This window comes from Lissotriton vulgaris, unplaced genomic scaffold (assembly GCF_964263255.1).
Source record: "Lissotriton vulgaris unplaced genomic scaffold, aLisVul1.2 SCAFFOLD_2427, whole genome shotgun sequence".
NCBI lineage: Eukaryota > Metazoa > Chordata > Amphibia > Caudata > Salamandridae > Lissotriton > Lissotriton vulgaris.
This window is the reverse complement of record NW_028254742.1, coordinates 185,461-206,793: the sequence shown is the minus strand read 5'-3', so window position 1 is coordinate 206,793 and position 21,333 is coordinate 185,461. Positions and strand designations below refer to the sequence as shown.

The window sequence follows — 21,333 nt, the reverse complement described above, 5'->3', positions numbered from 1 at the left end:
TTTAATCCCAAAAATAATACAATATTATTTTAATGACTGGCGTTGTTTCATCTGTTAATATTCTTCTCATCCCACCCCACGAAAAGGAGCAATAACGTGGAACACCCGGAGAATGTGTATGGTTTTAGGTCTTGCTTATCAAACGTAGTGTCTGCAAAAGACCTATTGTCAGCTTACCAGTAGAGTAGTAAGGCTGCCACGTGCCCTAGTGCAAGCAAGGAAAATGGCCCTTTGACTGTTCTTGGGGTAACGCATCAAGCAAGTATCAGGGTTTAGTGGGCCCAATCCCACTGTACTTGGTGCGCTAATGGTAGTTACGCTCATGCAGCATATAGTATAATTAGAGCCCGCCCATTGCTTACCTTTGGTTGGCTTTATTATCACTCATTTTCGGCTTTCTTATTCGTTACCTTGTGCGGCATTCTTCTTGTGTTTGTGTTTGTCTCTCCCCTGGAGCACAGACGCATTACTTGTGTCCTTCCACTGCTCACTTTTAAATTGCTACTTTTTTCATTTTTGGTTAAGCACGCCATTAGAGTGCATGTGTTTTCTAGCTGCCTCCCTTTTGTACTTCTCTCCACCCGCTGCGCTCTGTGTTGAACTCTCTTGCCTGCGTGCTTCTTCCAGCCACTCTGTGATGTGATCACCCTTGTCTGCTTTCCACCCCTGTGTAACTTTCGCGCCTGTTTTCGTCCCTACCCAGCTCCACATCTTTCTTTCTCCCCCATTTGCTTTTCTGCGCAAGTCACTACGCGTTGCTCTCACTCGGTGTTGTTCGTTTTCCCTTGCACCCTCTGCGTTGCATCTCACAGCTGTGTTTGCCAATGATCGGCACCGTTGCTTGTTTCCTAACACCGACAATTATTTAGAACAGTAAACCACAAGGCGACGCTGTCTCTCTATTTTTTAGCAAACCAATGCTATGTACTATAAAAACATAAATAGAAATAGCACTTTGGGGCCTTTCCTAAAGCTCGGGCGACCTGGAATTGTGCAAAATGTCAGCTTCTGTAAGTAATGCTGCCACAGTAATACAGACACTGGCATTTGGAGGAGCTGTGGTTAATGCCAGCTGCAGTGGGGGACCTCTGGCCCTAGGACTTTTATTTGTACAAATGAAACTGGGGTCTCTGATATATTTGTGATGCAAATTAAAGGGTTCAAAGTATGATGTTCACAATAACCAACACCCTCACATAAGAACATGCTTAAAACGATCCCTACAAATGAAAAGTGATTGTAAGATAACTGATCGATTTAAATGCTTTTCGGGCATAATTCCAGCCAGAGGAACACAGTGTGTGGGTGAAAGAGTGGTAATTGCACTGCTTTTAGCAAAATTGAAACATCACCGTTTTTCCATTTTATGCAAACTGCAAGGACTTCCCGTCCATGCTGGCCCTGGAGGGTGCGTCCCAAAAGGGGGGGGGAGGGGCTGTGTGTGTGTGTGGCTCTGTGTGTCTGGATCTGCGTGTGGCTCTGTGTGTCTGGCTCTGCGTGTGGCTCTGCAGGTATGGATGTGTGTGGGACTCTGTGGGTCTGTGTGTTTGTGTGTGGTATTTGCGAGAGATTAAGCTATTGGTATTGTAAATGACAGTGCCATTTATTTATCTGTTTTGAAAACCAACACATAAATAAAAATGTTGTCATTTACAATGCCAATAGCTCTAACTTTTTCAAAGGCGAAACCGTTGCATTGTAAATGCTTGTTGCTGAATTACTGATGTGCTTTGACTGAGTGTGCCCTGGGCTCCTGCCAACCAGGTGCCCAGGGCCTGTGTCCTTCCCTAAAACTGTGTTGAAACTGAAACCCAATTGGCATCTCCGGCCTCCTGTCAGCCCCTAGTAAATGGTACCCAGGACATGGTGACCAGAGAAGACCCTTAAGGGCTGCAGAACTTATTGTGCACCCTTAGAGGCCCAGTACCCAGACACCTGCGCACTGCCTTTGCAGGCTGAGTGTCTAAGTACAGAACTAAACAAAGAGTCAACATGGCACATCCCTGTGTCAAAAAAGAGAGTTCCTGTGCACACCTTTGTAATCCATATTGTTGTCAAACGTCATCATTTTAGCCACTGCTGCGCGTGCAGCCCGAGTGCGTGTTCCGCCCTGGTTCTAGCGTACATAGAAACCTTAGAACAATCTGAACGTATTTACGAACCTTTCACGGGTGCACAGCTTCAAATTGATAGTTGGTGCTAATTTTCAAATATTCAATTGCTTAATTGATTATAGTACTCCAAAGTCTTTTTATAACTTCATTTATTATTCAGTTTATACATTGCACGTGTGAAAATCAGTCTTTGAACAGCTTCTTGTGTCTCAGATATGCTAATCAAAGCTTTTTTCTGGGCATGAAATTTCAAAAGACAAACTTCTTCTTCAACAGTGAATCATATGTTACCCAATGCATTTCGAGCTTATAAAGGCTCTTCTTCAGGGGTTTCACTATAAATGGAAAAACATATATGGAAAAACATATATGATGTTATGTTTATAAAAATATTTCTAGAGCGCACTAACACCGATTGGTTGCTTGGCGCTGTGATCAGGAATAACCTGAACATAGAGGGAAGAGGGTTATGAAAATGCTTGTCTGAACAGCCAGGTCTTCAAGGCTTTCCGGAAGGAGAGGAGATCTTGACAATTCCGGGTCTCCATAGGGAGAGAGTTCCACAAGCAGGAAGCAAGGGTAGCAAACCTACGACCTCCTGCACGCTTTAGGTTGAAGGAAGGCGACTGCAGGAGGTTCTGGTGGAGTGAGCGTAGGTTGCGGGACGGAGTGTACTTGGAAATCAGGTTGTTGATGAATAGTGGGCTTTTACAGTAAAGGGACTTGAAGATTATGCAACCAGTTTTGAAGGCACATCGCTGGACCACAGGGAGCCAGTGTAGTTTCCTAAGGAGGGGGGTGGCTGCCTGACGCCTAGGTTGGTTCAGAATTAGCCTTGCGGCATGGTTCTGTGCCATCTGGAGTCGCTTAGTTAGGTAGTTGGGAAGACCTATGTAGATGGCATTCGCGTAGTCCAGATGGGGCAGTACAGTAGAAATAACCACCTGGGTGAGTGCATCGGGTGTAAGCAGGCGGCGTACCTTCCGGATTTTCTTCAGTTGGAAAAAACACTTGGAGACCACTTGACCAACTTGAGTTTTAAGAGACCAGTCTCGGTCCACGGTGACTCCAAGTGTTTTGGCTGACAGGGAAGGTATTGGAGCTTGACCTAGTTCAGAAGGCCAATAATGCGGGCCCCAGTACTTACTGCTTTCACCTGTCAGGACTAGTTCCGTTTTACCCGGATTTAATTTGAGCTGGTTCTGGTCCATCCAAGCTTTAATGTAGCTCATGGTGGACTGGAAGTGCCGTATGGAGTCTTCGGTGTTATCGATGGTGAACAGCAGCTGTAAGTCATCTGCATAGTTGAAGACTCTCACCTGGTTGTCTCTTAAGGTCTGAATCGGAGGGAGTATATATAAATTAAATAGGTGAGGAGACAGGGAGGAGCCCTGTGGCACTCCACAGGTGATGGCCTGTTTGGAGCCCATTAAATCACCAAGGCGCAGAGTTTGGTTACGGTCAGTCAAAAAAGATCTCAGCCAGCCGGCAGCTAAGTCCCTGACGCCGGCTTGTTTGACACGGTCGACCAAGATGTCATGGTCGACCGTGTCAAAAGCGGCCGAGAGGTCTAGGAGCACCAGGGCTTGGGGAGAGCGTCTGTCAGCACAATCGCGCAGGGTGTCCAGAACTGTCGTGACTACTGCTTCGGTTGAGTGAGCAGGCCGAAAGCCTGCCTGATAGGGTCGAAGCAGGAGGATTCCTCAAGGAAATTAGATAAGCATTTGGCCACGTGTGCCTCAAGGACTTTTGCCAGATAGGGCAGCAGCGAGATCGGCCGAAAGTTGGCTTTACAGGCTGGATCTGCCCCCGGTTTTTTTAGAAGCGGAATGACAATGGCTTCTTTGAAAGCTGTGGGGACTAAGCCAAGAGTCAAGGATTTATTCAAGAGTGTAAGAGCCGGGACTATCAGTGAATTGCATTGATTAAGGTATGTTAATAGAAGAATAACTTTAGGAGTTTGGGGTTTTGTATTACAAAAAGATCGGGTGGGTTGATTTACACGTTAGTATGAATATCGACATTGCTGAGCATAGGTAGCAAAATGATAGATTAAAAATAAGGGATTGTTAGGACATTGTTTAGGTAACTTTCAAGTTACGGTTGCAGAGGGAAAACGCTGTTTTTGACCAGGTGTAATAGACGACATGGAGTAAAAACGTTGTGATGGTATAGTTTTTAACTCAAAGCATATTGTGCATGTTCTTAAGTTTTGAGTGATGCAATTCACTGATATATGTTTTTCCATATATGTTTTTCTGATTTTCACACGTGTGATGTATAAACTGAATAATACATGAAGTTATAAGAAGACTTTGGAGTACTATGATCAATTAAGCAATTGAATATTTGAAAATTAGCACCCACTATCAATTTGAAGCTGTGCACCCGTTAAAGGATCGGAAATACGTTCCGAGTGTTCTAAGGAACACATCCCTGTGTGCCATGCCCACCAGCTCACTGCCCTGGCATCCATCAGTCACCCCTCTAGCTGGGTGCCCTATGTCAGTGGTGTGGGCACAGGTGCATGAGACCTGTGCCCCCTACAGGACCCAGGGCCATTCCTGGGCACTGTAAGTACAAAGCTACCATTAAGAGTATATGGTGCTGGGACGTTGTCATTACGAACTCCACAGCACCATGATGGCTTCACTGAAGACTGAGGAGTTTGATATTCAACTTCTCAGCACCTTAAACCCGCACTGCCAGTGTGGGATTTAATGTAAAATGCACGACAGAGGGCATCTTAGAGATGCCCCCTGAAACCTAACCAACTCCTGTCCTGACTGCGTGGCTACCGAGGCTGCCACCACCAGAGATGTTTCTTGACCCCTGGGTCCAGAGCCTGCCGCTCTCGGGGGCCTGGAACAATGCTCATCCTGGGACGAGGTGCCAAGCCTCCTCCCCCAGGATGGGCAATGGAAGCTTCAAAGGCATACCGCCTTTGTGAGCTTCTCCAGGCCACTTGCTGTACTCCGCAACTGGCCCCCTCCGGTTCTGACCCCCACTCTGGTGGGAAGAATGACGGGAAATCCTAAGTGAGTAAAGGGGGGGTGTGCCAGCCTATGCCAACTCCACTCCTCTGGTGGGAGGGGCGAGGTGAAGTACGACTCCAGGCATCTTGAGGATGGGGAGCCCTGCCCAATCACAGCTAGGCTCCTGCCCCCCTCCCACAGGAGAGGAGCAGGCTAGAGGGTGTACTCACCCCAGGACAAGGACCCATTGGTCCCTGCCCTGGCCCTACCTGTAACACCCCTAAATTTTAGTATTTAGGGGCACCCTGAATCTTCCTTCCTCAGATCCCGATTGCAACAAGAAGAAGAACAAGAAACAAGAAGACGTGCAGCTGCTAACAAGAGGACGACACCAACTGACTTGGCCCCAGAACCCTACAGGCCTGTTGATCATCGAACCTGCTCCTGCAAAACTCGGGCATCTCCTGAGGACAGCAACCTCGAAAACCCCAGAGGACCTGCCTGCCTTGAACCTCTAAAAAGACTGGGACTCCCACGAGCAGTGGTTCTGCTCAAACAGCAATACCCCTGGTGTCAGCCAGGAACTGCAAATCCAGCACATTCTTCACCCGCCAAGCCTGGCCTGTGCTTGAGTGATCCAAGACCACGAGGATGTCCCCCCGGCGACTGTGACCCGGAGTCCAGTGCCCAAAGACCCTCCTTGACGACCCAGACGACGCCTGCAGCCTCAGAACCAGGGACTCCTCCAACATCAACCAGCTGAGGGTAGGATTTCCCGATGCCAAAAGCCACCCCTGCACCTGGTGCCCCGCGGCCCCCTGTGCCTTCCTTTTGGGGTACCCACCTCTTCTCCAAGATCCCAACTTACCTCTAGAATGGTGGTCGCACCTGAAGAATCTGTCCCCGAGCCTGCAGCCTTTGTTCACTTTTTAACTTACCCTTTGGATAACATTGAGCGCCCGACGTCTCAAAAGCACCTTGCACTCCCAGCCGCCTTGAGTGCCGCTGGAAGTGCAATTACTACCCTACTCTACTTCCCCACTTACCCTGAGTAAGTGACCAGGAGTTCAGCTCCCACAGCCGCGTGGCCTGCTTGCTTGCAGCCACCAACCGAAGGCCCCCTACCCTCCATAGGATTGCATTGGGCCTACTCTCTCTGCACCCGGCTGCCACTGTGCCGCTGAGGGTGTAACTACTGTACCTTTCCAACCCTGGGAGACCCCTGAGTCTATGCCCAGAACCTGAACTCTACCAGTCGAGTACTTACCTAAAAGCTGATAACTCATTTTCCTTCCATAGGATAACATTGACTGGTTTCACTTGAAATTTCTTCTAAGTGTGGAGTTTTGAAACTTTAAAATATTCATCTAAAATCAGCCGAATAACGAATTACGAATTACTCACCTGTGATCAGGAGAGAAGCCAGTGCTACACCTTTTAGCCCAGCACTGAACCGTAAAAGTAATTATAAGTGTACTTACCGGTAACTTGAATTTCCTCCCATAGGATAACATTGCTTGGTATTCACTGAAAAGTTTCTAAGTGTCACCTTTGAAAATAGATTTATATTCTTTAAAAATCACAACTGTAACCAAAACGCTTTTACTTAACTGTTTACAACTTATGACCCGGGACTGAATCCAGGATCCAGTCCTGTGGTTAGAAAAGCAATCTATAAAGTAATCAATTGCATTTATCTAGAAAAACCCATTGAGCTCAATGGTTCATTGTGTTTGAAATTGTGTTGCCTACTGCAACCACTGTAGCTATTGTGTTTACAAAGTCTATTGCCTTTTTGCAAAGTAATTACCTAAAGTAACTGATATTGAGAAGTATATTTTGATACCTTGTTGGTTCTAAAATAAAACTATATCTTTTGATATAAAACAATTGGCCTAGAGTTCAGTTCTTGAGTGTGAGACCATTTGCTGACTGAGTGTGTACAACAAATGCTTTACACTGTCCTCTGATACTGCCTTACTGCTCGACCAAGCTACCATTTTAGAGAGTACGGTTATATCTAACTTTAACCTCTGTCTTACCTCTGGAGACTGGGGACTCTATACACACTGTACCTTACTTTGGTCCTGTATATATAGAGCCACTTTCTTACATAATGGTTCAGTTAGAATTGTGCGATATGTGGCGTCAGAGGTACCCAGAAAGGTGGATACACGCATTACTCCACGTATTGTGATTTGCACATCTGAAAAGACTATTGACTAGCAACCAGGCAGTTACATGAATGAACCCGGGCCTGCGAAGTACTTCCCCGTAAGCTCTTGGACCATTCGCCGATACTATTAGTACTAGACACGCCCCAGAAGACTATTCCTCCCACTTTACACTCCAAGAACACTCAACGGATAGTGCAGGCTTACTCTGGGGTGCATTTAGGGCAGTTCTATGTGCGGTATGTATTTCCAACAGCACGGCATTCATAGAATGGTTTATGATCACTTGAAGAGATTGGTAACAGATTCCCACAACTCGGACACTAGGAGACGTTAAAGCAAAACTCTCTCAGTACATAGAGGTGCCAGACTGGGAGATTAAGCACTTTAGTCACCACGCCAGGGCCAGAGTTTATAGTGCGGGAGAGAAACTGGGCAGACCATTAGCAGGAACACTGCCACAAGCTGGTATTGCCAACGATGTAATCCAGATTCAGAACGATAATTGGGTTATGCTTTATAACCCTGTATGAATACTAGCGGTGTTCAGTGCCTGCTACACTGATCTCTATACATCACAGGAGGTCCCTCCACCCGAGTGGTCACAGACTTCTTTGCACAGACAGGCTATAATATTGCTACACGGTGCTACATGTCAGCACCTTGACACCTCCTCTGGCCCTAGAGGAGATTAAAGGAGTGATTTCTGGACTACCTACCTGCAAGGCTCCAGGAGGAAATTGGTTTCCTAGCAAATGTTTTTAGGCAATCCCTGTCCTAATCCTATGACTTCTGCAATTCTTTAAAGAGGTGCACAAAATGGGTTCGCTCCCTCGGTCTTTAAAGGAAGCCGTGATCATCACACTTCTAAAACTGGGCAAATCACCTGATTTGAATGAATCCTATAGACCACAGTCTCTTAGATATAGATGCTAGAAATATGGCCAAAGGTTTTTGCCAATAGTCTGTTATACCTAATACCTGACATGGTGCGTCCTGATCAAGTTGCCTTTATTCCGGTTAGATCAGCCTCACACAAACTGAAATGCATTTTTGCTCTCATGCATAAACTAAACCCCACTTTGAGGACTGTAGCAGTCTTACTGGATGCTACTAAATTCTTTGAGTAGAATTTCCCTTTTGATATTTAAACTAGAATGGGGGATCCCAACCTCTTTTTTCTTCCTGGGTCCGATTACTCTTACGAGCTGCAAACCAAAGTCAGTTTGAATGGACTCCTCTCAGCCCCGAATCCGATCCATAGAGGCATCTGTCAAGGGGGCCTGCTTTAATCCTTATTGTTTGCACTGACGTTAGAGCCACTAGCCTGTGTTACTAGGCAGTGCCATACACATAGACATCTCAACTTCACTTCCCGAAACTTGGTCATTTCCTTATATGCTGATGACATCACGCTTTATCTATGTAAGCCGGATCATTATCTGGTGCCAGTTATTTTAACTCAACTGACATGGGATGGACTCCATAAGAGAGCAGCATGCTTTATACTGTAAACAGCGTAGCAGTCTTTGTGCCATTTCCCCCCTGCACCCACTTACTACAGACAGGGGGATCCATGATAGACTCGTGCAATGGGGCCTGTTAACAATGACTGATCTAATCCCAAACAGGGTTCGTTCATCACATTTCCTGACATTGAGAACAGACACCCTACCAAGTCCATGGACTGCTTCATCTATACTAGATTATGGGCAACATGCAGACCGCCTTCCCCGCAGAAACCAAGGCCATGCAAGACACTTACCCTTTTTCCCTACCCTTACTTCACATAAACAGGTTATCACTAGGCTCTACAGGTCAAAACAGACTGAGGACCCTGCTGGGGACATCCTGAGCGAATGAAAAGTGGGAACATGATGGCCAAACTCAGCTAACAGATAAGACCTTACTGTTGTGCTCAAACAAGAACAATCTCTCCCAACAATACAAGAAGATGTGGCCTAACGGCTAGAGTGGTCAACCTCAACATCCTGTGATACTGGGCAAATCACTTAATCTCTCAGTGCCTAACAAAATGAATGTGTATGTCTGTAATTCATGTTAAGTGCTCTGATACCTTCTGGTTGAGTTAAAACAACTCCCCAAAGAAGAATAGGTTACGTTTACTCCACTTCAGAGTTTTGCACCGGTGATACAAAATTCCTGTACTTATACATAGAAGAATGTTGGTGGAGGACTCCACCTGTGTGAGATATCATGATCTGCATGCTGACTTTCTACACTTTGCTTGGCTCTGTCTCTTGATAAAGGCAGACTTTTTTGAAATATTCAAGCAAATATTGTCAGTTGGACCTAGATGTATCTCTTTCACCATTGACTGCCCTTATTGGGTACGCTGCCCTTTTCCCTGTGGGTGTGCGTCGTCTGGCATTTATGGGCTTCTTATTCGCTAAGAGGAGGGTGGCATGTGTATGGGGAAGAAACCGCTCATCCACAATCCAAGGTTGGCTGTTAGATCTACTCTATTGTTATGAGCAGTTGGACTGCTTTTGTTCCATGCTACCTCGTACCAGCTGATCCAAGGAGATTTGGTCTCCACTACATACCTTCCTTCAAACACACCTATAGGAAGGTAGGATGAATCCTTCATGCAGCGTGTTTGAGAGGAGGGCTGACTAACGGCAGAGTGTCCTCATGGGAAGACTGTCACAAATAGCAGTCGCAAATATTAGCCATTAATTTTTTCTCTAAGGTTTATTATTGATCAAATTCCCACCCTCCTGTTTGCCTACGACACCCTTCTTATTTCTAAGACTCCGAGGGGCTTACAGAGTCTGCTAGACAAGTTTCCAGTCGTTTTGTAGCAACAGAGGGTTGGTTATTAACTCTGATAAAACAAAGTATTTGGTGTTGAACCCTCCAAAGAACCTCAGGACTCCGCCTGTACTGAACTCTGTCCCACTAGAGAGGGTCACCACGTTTGATTACTTGGGCATCCGATTTTCTGATTCCATGCTTTGGAATAGCCACATACAAAAAATGCTCCTGAACCACAAGAGGGTAACGGGTGCAATACTCCGAGCACGGTACCTCAACAAGTAGGCCTATTGCTCCCGCAATGGACATATATAAGGCCAGAGGAGTGAGCCCAGGCCTCTATGCTGCTGAACTCTGGGGTTTTTTCAACTCGTGAGATCAGAAAACAAATTTTTAAAAGAACTCATGATGTTGCCCTCGAGGACCCCCACTAGGCCCTTGCTGCATCACCTGGGGTGCCATTCACTTAGAGACTTGGCCAGACTGCGACCCCTCTTGTTGTGGGCCCGCCTATGGCGGACGGCAGAATTGGCAGGGTATGCAGCAGGGCTAAGCGAAATAATGAATATGGATGGATGGCACAAGATCAAATGGTTAAAGGACCTGAAAACACTCCTATGCGACCTTGGCCTTAAAGAAGCGTGGACAAATAAAACTTCTCCACCAAAAGTAGAACTCAAGAAAGTTTACTGATCCTCGGTTCGTACTAGGGGTTTTCTTGATCCCAAATCCGGCAGGATATCTGATGAGTTTATGCAACATAAAAACTCTACTTCCTACGAACCATACCTAGATGTTATACAAAAACCCCATGACAGAGCTCTGATCTTTGCATTTAGTGTCGGTTCGCTCCCCACTCGTGAAATGACTGCTCGATGGAAGGCTCCCCACCAGACACCAGCCTCCTGTCCGAACTGTGAAGCTAATCTAGAGTCAATAGCAGACATCAAATTTGTATGTCCAGCCTACAAAGCGCCAAGGGAACGCTGGCTTAAACCACTCTGCAGGGAATTGGGCACTCGCAGCCACCTTGTAGCGTTGCGCATTCTAAGATCTGATGCGCGAGCCTTGTATGCATGTGGTTTGGCAAAATTCCTGAGCTAGGCCTGGAACATTAGATTGAGCTCTCTGAAAGCCAATCTTTAAGTACTGATGCTGCTATGAGCCATCCGCACTTTAGAAACTGTACTTTTTCCTATTTTATGTTGTACATACTACTTTTTAATGCTATGTTTAATCATTTTTATCATAAGGACTTTGATGAACTTTCTTATCCAGTTATTTAGAGGGTATTTACTATTTGAGAAAATGTCTTGTGCTCTTAATATTATAGCTTTTTTAACTTGTCTATTACAGCTTTTAAGATATGTTTTTTTATCGAAATAAATCTAATATGACTGACTGACTGACTGATCAAATTACCATAAATTAATTAAAAATAATTCCCCCAGTCTATTCTTCTGGCACAAACTTTGGTTGGTCAAAGGGCGTAACATCCTTTGCTTGGGTATATCCTATTCACATTCAGACACCTCAAGTATGAAGCCTGACAAAATTCCAGCCACATTCCCTTCATTTCAAACTAGATTTCGCAAAGATATTTTCTGTTCGTTTGAAATTCTTTTCTTTAGGACCACCTCTGATGACCATCTTAGTTGTTTATTTATCCTCTTCCCAGACTGCTTTTCCTCTAGCCCCATTTCTAGTTTCCATTACCTTGTTAAGAACACAGTGTAGAACTAAGTGGCATCTAGCGGCCTGTTGGATTTGCAGCTTCCGCCTTTTGTCTGTCTCTAACCTCCTGATGTGTCTGTCCATCCAGCTGCGGAGGCCTTTAAATGCTGTCTGGACAGTTTCCCTCTATCCCCACCCACCCTGAGAAGTCTCTCCCCCTATTTGAATGTTAAATCGATTTTGCATTAACACTGTGAAAAGATCCTATTCAGTTACAACTAATTTATTTGTTTAACTTTTTTCTTTTTCTTCTTTTAGATGTACAAAGATAATCAATGCCGACTCCGAGGATCCCAAGTATATCATCAATGTCAAACAGTTTGCCAAGTTTGTAGTGGATCTCAGTGATCAGGTGGCCCCGACCGACATTGAAGAAGGAATGCGAGTTGGGTAAGAATTGCTTTGTAGAGGTGAATATTGTATTGTGTTAACCGCTGGAGGTAGAGAGGTTCCTACCAATGTTGTGCAAAGGTTCATGGTTACACCAGACTTTAACTCTTTACTCCCATGTTCCCAAAACCAAAGCCTTAGGAGACAGGCTTGTGTGGAAGCTTTGGATGCTACATACTAATTTTGTTTGAATGTCCGCTAACCTAATTATTTACCCTATATTCACAAACCAAATTAATTGACATGTGCAAAAGATTTGATCTTTGTAAGGGGTTTGTGCTGTTATTGTAAAGACTAGATTAGGGACATACTGGAGTGAACAACCGCTGAGGGAGTCCACATGCAGTTGACACATATCTGTTCCAGCCTGAATGACAACTTAGTGTATTGTAGTATCCCTGTTTAGTCTCTCCTTTAGAGTGTTGGTTCTCTGATGCAGTTGTAAACATTGAGCTTCTGCCTTGAAAGATGCTCTCATATTTTCCTGTTTTCAACCTTATAGTTACTAAATGGGCTTTGGGATACCCAGCCCCTCTGGTCAAGCTGTTGGTGGCAAATGTTTTATAACTATCTGGGTTCTTGCAATGGTATTGTGTCTTGGTATGCATTTTCAATTATTCCCTTCTGTGTTTAAATAAATGGCAATTTAGAAGCATTCAAAAGAAAAATGGTCTGCATTAAACGAAGGCCACAAGTGCACGAGATGCCCTAGAGATTAGTAGAAAAAGTTTGGCATCACTGGAATCAGACCTCTAAAGAGCGCCTGGAAATAATACTTGCCTACACACAAAAATGTTTAGAGGATGCAAAACAATTTATTATTGTAAAGGGGCAGTTTCCCTGCTCAGTCTAGATTTCTGCAAGTTTGACAAAGGGAAGTGGTTTGTGAAATTGGCATTCACTTTAGTGGCACTGACACATTTAGCTGTGGTGTCTGCATGTCGAAGAACCTGGGTTACTTCTCGGTGGCTTAGCACTTACAGGATTACTGCCCGTCTTCCCCATCTTTCTTTGCCAGCAATGCTGTCCACCAGGGCAGCGCTCTTTGATTCTGAAGAGGAGCCTCTGTACCACTCATACACTAAACTGCATTCCTGGGGATGTCATTGGTCTTGGGAAACAACAAAGATTTGATAAATGAAAGTTCACTTTCTGAAAACCTATGACTTATGCGACTTGCAGCTTCCACATATTGGATTGCCTCGTTTTAGAGCTTGCAGCTATTGCTTTTTTCTTCCAGGATTTAAATACTGGATCCCGTTTGGCCACATCCAGTAATATTTTGGAAATTGTACCGCTTGTGAATGAGCTTTTAGCACGCTAAAGTAGTTTCGTCTTAAGGGTGAATCATTTCTTTACCTTGTTTTCTTTTGTATTCTAGTGTAGACAGAAATAAGTATCAGATCCATATACCGCTGCCTCCGAAGATTGACCCAACAGTCACAATGATGCAAGTAAGTGCCTGTATATTGTACTTGTGTCGGAACAATGGTGGGAACTCATTAGTTCAGTTTCACAACTGATCAAATATGTATTCCTTTTTTTCACAAAGGTGGAGGAGAAGCCTGATGTCACTTACAGCGATGTTGGTGGATGCAAAGAACAGATAGAGAAACTGAGGGAGGTTGTTGAAACACCTCTGCTTCATGTAAGTTACATGTTCAGTGCACATTGTTTCCTTTTGATAAGAAACAAAAGATTTAAAGGAAGCACAGAGTGGTAGTGGAGTTTATTGCAGCCTCTAATTGAGAAGCTTTGTAAAGAACCGTATATTTAAGAGTTTGCTCTGTAAACCTGTTCTTGATTGAGATGCTGTGCCTCTTCCCTCCATTTAGTGGTTGGGCTAGGACAAGCTTTTGATTTACTTGAATCCAATGTTTTGGATGTCGACCGAAAATGGATACAGCATAACTCCTGGTGACATGGATCAGAAACCAAGAAGGTCCTACATAGTGGACAACATCAGTAGATTATTTTTCAGTCGTAGATTTAGAAGCCTATTTGCTTTCTGGACTAAAGAAACAAATCTGTTACATTACTGCAGAAGAACTATACACATTACACAATGCCAAGGAAAATAGACTGTGAAGATGTCTGCTGTGTGCGACACTGTACTTTTTCTCAATGCCCTCATTAAGGTTTGTACGGACTTCACCTATGATCAGTGCCTGATCAATATTATGTATTCAAGTTAACAAGGTTTTTCAATACCCAGCCGCTAGATGATGGGAGGATGCACATCAAGTGAATCTAGACTAGCCCGAAGCTGCTAACATCTTGTGGGTACGCAGCGTTTTTCCTTCTTCATAATCATCTTATGCTCTAGTCTCAAATGCATTACCTGGGATTAGTAATGTAATAAAAAAAAGCCCAATATGGAGAAGGAATTTACATCTTGATATGATATGTTCTTTGAATGAGAAGCACATCTTCTGGTGCTTGGAAGAGTTGCTCTTCAGCAAAATTTAAAGGTACAAAGTGGAGTTTGAGCAGTGTCTATTAGCGATGTGCACAGATAATTAAAACTGGATTAATTGTCGCTTGGTACGAGCATGGTCATTTGTGACAACTGATATGTGCAGGATATAGTTGGACAGCTGCAGATTTGTTGAAATGTGGGTTATTATTTATTTTCTAATTCGATTTCTTGTATCTTTACAGCCTGAGCGCTTTGTTAATCTTGGAATTGAACCTCCAAAAGGTGTTCTGCTTTTTGGTCCACCGGGTACAGGAAAAACGTTGTGTGCTCGTGCTGTAGCCAACAGAACAGATGCCTGCTTCATCAGAGTAATTGGCTCAGAGTTGGTGCAGAAATATGTTGGTGAGGTAATGTCATGTCCATTTTTAATTGTGTAAGTAAACAAACCCCAGTTAAGCTAAATTGCCTCCGAGCCTGTTCTGCTCTTTTTACTCATTAATGTGAGTCTACATGCCAGTCGATAATCAGTGGTCCCATGTTTGCTTCTAGCAAATTTTGCCAGTGGTAGACTACAGATTAAAACTTTGTTCCTTCTGAAAACAAGTTGTCTGAACTGTTTATAAAATGAACTGTTTCCATGTTTTTGTAGAAATTCTTATCTGATTGTATTTCTTCTAACTCAGTAAATCAAGGAGCCATTTAGTGTAATCTCTAAAATACAGTATGTCACTTTTCTTCCCTAATTGATTTTCTCTTCATTCTTTTTCACACAGGGAGCGCGAATGGTCCGGGAGCTTTTTGAAATGGCCAGAACAAAGAAAGCCTGTCTGATATTCTTCGATGAAATTGATGCCATTGGGGGTAGGCTTCCCTCTGCTTAACCCTTCCTGCCAGTTACTAATTTGCATCCCTTCTAAATACGTGCATGTAACAAAGCCACAAGAAAAAGGCATTTTTAGTTTGGCTCTTTTGGATATAGCGCACCTCTTTGAATTTAATTTTACTGTAGAGCTTATCTGTTATTGTGCGTAAGTGTATGGGTGCATGGGTTTGTATATATTTGTAGCTACCTACACTCTTGTGAAGACATTCTTACGTCTCCCCTCGCTGATTTACGTACGTTTAGTACCCATTTATTTTGGAAGCAGTAGATTTTGCCATGTTCGCTTAGGAAGTGTCACTTATTGCCTTTCAAATTATACGGAGTGCAGAGCGACCAGAAATGTAACCCAAGTTCTCGTAGTGAGTCACAGATGTAACTTTTTAAACTCTTGGCAGTGAAATGGTTTTGCAGCGTGAAGCTTTCTGGATTCACTATGCTGTGCATTATTCCGCGATCCGGTGGTTGGGTCCGGATTCGTAGTCGTTTTTTTTTTTTTTTTTTTTTTTTGTAGCCCAGGTGGGCGTCGACGTTCCACCATTTGGTGCACCTTCGTGACGTCGGCACGCTTCCTGCGGAAGCTCCCACCCTTGGGCGCCATCTTCAGATTCTTTTTTCCGCCGTTGGGTCTGGATCGTCGCATGAAGCTCCGGAGAAGTTTCAGGAGAAAAGGAAATACACCAAGTTTTTGAGGAAGAAGGACCGAGGGAAGTCGGAGAAGAAGACCTCCTAGAGCCGGAACGGAGAAAGAGGAGAAAACCTTGTGATACTCGACGGCCAAGGAGAAAGCGTGCGCAGGGGGCCCCCTGAGCGAGCACATGGACAACACCCCATTCAAGTTCTGCCGTAATTGCCACCACAAGTACGCGCAGAAGGACCAGCATCCGGTCTGAAACCTCTGCCTGCCGATCGACCACTCCAGCGAGGATTGCAACGCCTGTTCAATCTTCACGCAGAAGACTTTGAGAGTTCGAGAGAGACAGAGGGTGGCCCACCACACGATGCAAGGAAAAGGGACCACGCCGACCCTCTACCAGCTGGGTGCCTCCTCCGACGAAGAGGAGAACATCGCCGAGGGACCAGATGACTTCACGGTCGTAGAGACCGATGTGAGACCTTCAAAAAAGGTAGGAGAGTCTACGACCCCGAAAACCCAGACAGGGCCGAGAAAGCCTGAGGGAGAACCCCGAAAAGCAGAGACTAAGTCCTCGAAAGGAGCGCCCGCGACGAAATTTTCGACGTCCGAAGCCGCATCCTCCGAAAGGCCCAGCGGATCCTTCGAAAAGGACTCTCAGATGGCAAAGACCAGCGAAAAGCAAAGGTCGTCGAGTCAGGCCCTCGAGAAGGGACCCTCGGGCGAGAACTCTCAGAACGACGTCGAAGAGTCCGGCCGAAAAGCTCGACGCTGAGCAAGCAGCAGAGATGGAGAAAAAGAGAAGAAGGCTCGAGGCCGAAATGGAGAGTATGCGCCAGAGGAAGAGAGCCATCGAGGAAACAATGAAGAACTACACGATTCCCTCGAAGACCTACTCGACTCCCTTGAAGACCGCTGCGACCGCCGAAGAGGTAGAGGTGCAGGAGGACTTCGAAGCCGAGGAGCTGCTGAAAACTCCAAATCTCACAGATGAGGGAGAAGAGGAGGATTTCTACCGCTCGGAAGGAGATTACCTCCGCGAGAGCTACTACTCAGAATCCTCGGCGTCGCTAGAAGAAGAATGGCAGGATCTCGAGGCCGATAACCCGAGGAACCTGTGGAGACATACCCTTCGAGGCCTTCGCCGCCAGACGACATCGGGGCTTACTATGAGTTTGTTAAAAAGGCTGCAGCAGTCTACAATGTGAAGTTGGAGGAGGAACAGACAAAGGCTGACTTCCTGCTGGAGACTCTGCTCCCCTCACAGACGAAAAGCAGCTTCCTGCCCATGCTGAAGAGCGTCACGGCCCAAGGGACTGAAGCCTTCAAGGAACCGGCCACATGCAGGTCAGTAACCCCGAGGACGGAGAAGAAGTACAAGTTCTCCTCCGAGGACCCCCCTTATATCCAGAGCACTGTGGCAGCTGACTCCATAATCGCGGCAACGGCCAGAAGAAGGGCCAACGTGCCAACAACATCCGGCCCACCACCTGATAAGGAAAGCAGGAGGATGGACCTCACTGGAAGGAAAATTGAAAGAAATGCCGCTATGCATTGGAGGATGGCAAACTCCAATGCACTCCTGAATAGACACCAATACCAGCACTGGGATGAGATGAGCCAGTTGCTGAAACACATGCCTGAGGAGTACAGGCAGAGGGCAGCCCACCTCGTGGAGGGGGGAAAGGACATAGCAAACGCATGCCTGAAGACAGCCCTAGATGGGGCAGAAACATCTAGCAGGCTGATGGCCATAGGCATCACTGAGAGAAGGCAAGCCTGGCTCAGAATATCAGGCTTCAAGGTAGAAGTGCAAAATAACATCCTGAACACCCCCTTCAACGGGGTGACGCTGTTCGGGGCATCAGTAGATGACAAACTGGCTCAGCTGAAGGAGGGCAATGAGACAGCCAAATCGATGGGAGCCCTACAATTCAGGGGGATGCGGAGAGGCACCCCCACAAGGAGACCAAATGGTAGAGGGGGAAACCAGCATTCACATTCGCAACAGTCGCACCACCATGGTCAACAGAGTGACAACCAATGGCACCAGGGTCAACAGAGGCAGAATTGGAACTCCCAGAATAGGGGCCAGTCCTTTCGAGGGAGAGGAAACGGACGGAGCCAGAGACGGAGAGGTGGTGATCAACCCCCCCAAAAGTGACTCCAGGAGGAAGGAGGCGCTCAACCACCCAAAGCCTCAGGGGGGAGAGCACCAACAGCTAAGGGGAGACTAACACAGACACGGCTCAAGAGAACACACAACACCAGTAGGGGGAAGGTTGAGATTTTTTCTACACGAGTGGAGAAAAATAACACAGACAAGTGGATACTAAACATTATACAGCACGGATACTGCATAGAGCTGGAAAGATATCCACCAAGCAGAAAGCCAAAGAGAAGGGGTCACAAGGGCAAAGAACTGCAGTTGCTCCAAGAGTAAGCTCAAGAACTGCTCCTCAAAGAGGCCGTAGAAAAAGTCCCGCACAAAGAACGGAACAAGGGGGTGTACTCAAACTACTTCCTAGTACCAAAGGCGGACGAAAGCCTAAGACCCATCCTGGACCTACGGTTCCTGAACACCTACGTAAAAACTCAAAAGTTCAAGATGACATCCCTGCAAGAGGTCATCCCACAAATAAGGCCCGCGGACTACTTGTCCAAGATAGACCTAAAAGACGCATACCTGCACATCCCCATGAACAGGAAACACAAACACATGCTAAGATTCAAGGTGAACGAAGACCACTACCAGTTCACAACCCTGGCTTTCGGACTCAAGTCAGCGCCAAGGGTCTTTACCAAATACCTCGCGGCGGTGGCCCCACACCTACGAAGGGAGGGTATACATGTGTACCCCTACCTGGACGACTGGCTCGTGAAAGCAAGCTCTTACACGAGGTGCAAAGCTCACGCAGAACAGGTCACAAGCGAAAAGAGAACACTCAGCCTGCTGAGGGAGAAACGTCACTACCAGAAGGGGCAAGTTCTGGCAGTGAGGACGGTGAGCAAGATCTTGGGGATGATGGCGTCCTGCATCCACCTGGTCCCCAATGTTCGGCTAAAGATGAGACCACTACAGGAGTGGCTGCAACAGCAATGGTCACAAGCAGAAGGAAGTTGGGAAGATCTAGTGGTTGTTACGCACAATGTGCAGGAGGAGATGAAATGGTGGACGAAGGAGAATATAACGATGGGGAAACCTCTAACGCCACCGGACCCAACTGTGACCATCACCACAGACGCATCCCAGAAAGGATGGGGTGCACACATGAACAGGCTCATAGTGAGGGGTCTGTGGAACCCAGGAGATGCAGTCAAGCACATCAACTACCTGGAACTGAAAACGGTGTTGCTGGCCCTCAAGGCCTTCCAAAGGCACCTTTACAACAAAAGGGTGATGATACAGACAGACAACACCACAACGATGTTTTACATCAACAAGCAAGGGGGGACTCAGTCATTCCCTCTGGGCTTAGCTCAAGAAATATGGAGATGGGCGATCCTACTCAGGATAGACCTGCTTGCCATACACCTGCCAGGGAAGGACAATGTGGAAGCGGATTGGCTCAGCAGGCAAGCATCGGTGTCCCACGAATGGGAACTAAACAACCAAGAGACAGAGAACCTGTTCAGGAGGTGGGGCACACCAACAATAGACCTGTTTGCAACACGCCAGAATGCAAAATGCCAACACTTTGCATCGAGGGAACAGGAACCGATGTCCCATGGGAATGCCCTATGGATAAGCTGGTCAAAGAAATTTGCCTACGCTTTTCCACCGACGCCACTGATCCCCAGGGTCCTGAACAAGTGCAGGTCGAGCAACATGACCCTCATCCTGGTGGCTCCCCAATGGGCGAGGCAGACTTGGTACTCTCAGATTATGGAGATGTCGCAGGGCAGAGCACACAAGTTTCCAAAAAGAAGAGCCCTTCTCTCCATGGAAGGGGGACAAGTTCTACACCCAGAACCAGAAAGCCTCAGCCTGTCAGCGTGGCTCCTGAGGACTTAGGGTTCGCACATCTAAAACTACCAGAGAGCACACTTCGGGTGCTGAGAGAAGCAAGGAGACCCAGCACGCGTAAGTGCTATGGGGAGAAATGGAAGAGGTTCACGCAGTGGTGCCATAGGAAAAACCTGGAGAGAAAACTGACTAGAGAGTCTACAGTACTTAGATACCTCACGCACCTGATCAAAGTAAACTAAGCTCGTCCTCGCTGAAGGTTCACCTGGCAGCGATTGTGGCATACACAAGAGGAGAAACAGGAAGAAGTTTCTTCACTTCCAGAGTAGTTAAAAGGTTCTTGGAAGGAGCGAAGAGAATAGCGCCACCCAAGAGGATGCCGCCGCCGGCATGGAACTTGAACGTGGTACTGACGGAACTCATGAAGCCACCGTTTGAACCCATCCATAAAGCGTCACTACAAATGCTGACAATGAAGACATCCTTTCTAGTAGCAATAACATCGCTACGCAGAGTGAGCGAGCTACAAGCTTTGACGCTGCAAGAACCGTACATACAAATACACAGTGACAGGGTCGTGATGAGGACAGACCCGCATTTCATGGCCAAGGTAGTATCTAAATTCCACATGAACCAAAGTATCCAGATACCTAGCTTCTTCCAGAAGCCCACGTCAAACGCGGAGAGGGCGCTCCACACTCTGGACGCAAGGCGGGCAGTAATGCACTATATAGAAAGCACGAAAGAACACAGGAAGACGAAACAATTCTTTGTGTCCTTCGCAAGGAGTCTCCTGGGTAGACCAGTGACTAAGAACACCATAGCAAGATGGATTGCCAAAACAATACAGCTCTGCCACATGCAAGCTGGTGAAGAGCTCACGGAGGGGCCACGAGCCCACTCAACCAGAAAGAAAGGGGCAACGATCGCCTTCCTGGCAAACACGCCCATCCAAGACATATGCCTGGCGGCAACATGGGCTTCAGTGCACACTTTCACTAAACACTATTGCGTAGATGTGCAGATGAACAAGGAAGCACAAGTGGGCCAAAGAGTGCTTCAACATATCTTTAACAACCAACGCTCATCTTCCACCCAGCCGCCACATGAGTGACAAAACCGCTACGAAATCTATGCACAGCATAGTGAATCCAGAAAGATTCACGCTGCAAAACGAATAGTTTCTTACCTGTCGGTGTAGTTTTGCAGCTTGAAGATCTTTCTGGATTCACTAGCGAACCCACCCACCTCCGCCAGAAAGATGAGGC

The 21,333-nt window shown here is 46.3% G+C and overlaps 1 protein-coding gene across 1 annotated transcript in view; it reads left to right on the top strand.

Moving 5' to 3' along the window:
• Window positions 1–21,333, top strand: part of LOC147659423 (26S proteasome regulatory subunit 7) — a 122,012-nt gene that overhangs the window by 53,985 nt on the left and 46,694 nt on the right. The window contains exons 5-9 of the mRNA XM_086951752.1: window positions 12,034–12,165; window positions 13,547–13,619; window positions 13,718–13,813; window positions 14,827–14,991; window positions 15,358–15,445. Coding sequence (XP_086807878.1) covers window positions 12,034–12,165; window positions 13,547–13,619; window positions 13,718–13,813; window positions 14,827–14,991; window positions 15,358–15,445 — 554 coding nt within the window. The remainder of the gene's footprint in view (window positions 1–12,033; window positions 12,166–13,546; window positions 13,620–13,717; window positions 13,814–14,826; window positions 14,992–15,357; window positions 15,446–21,333) is intronic.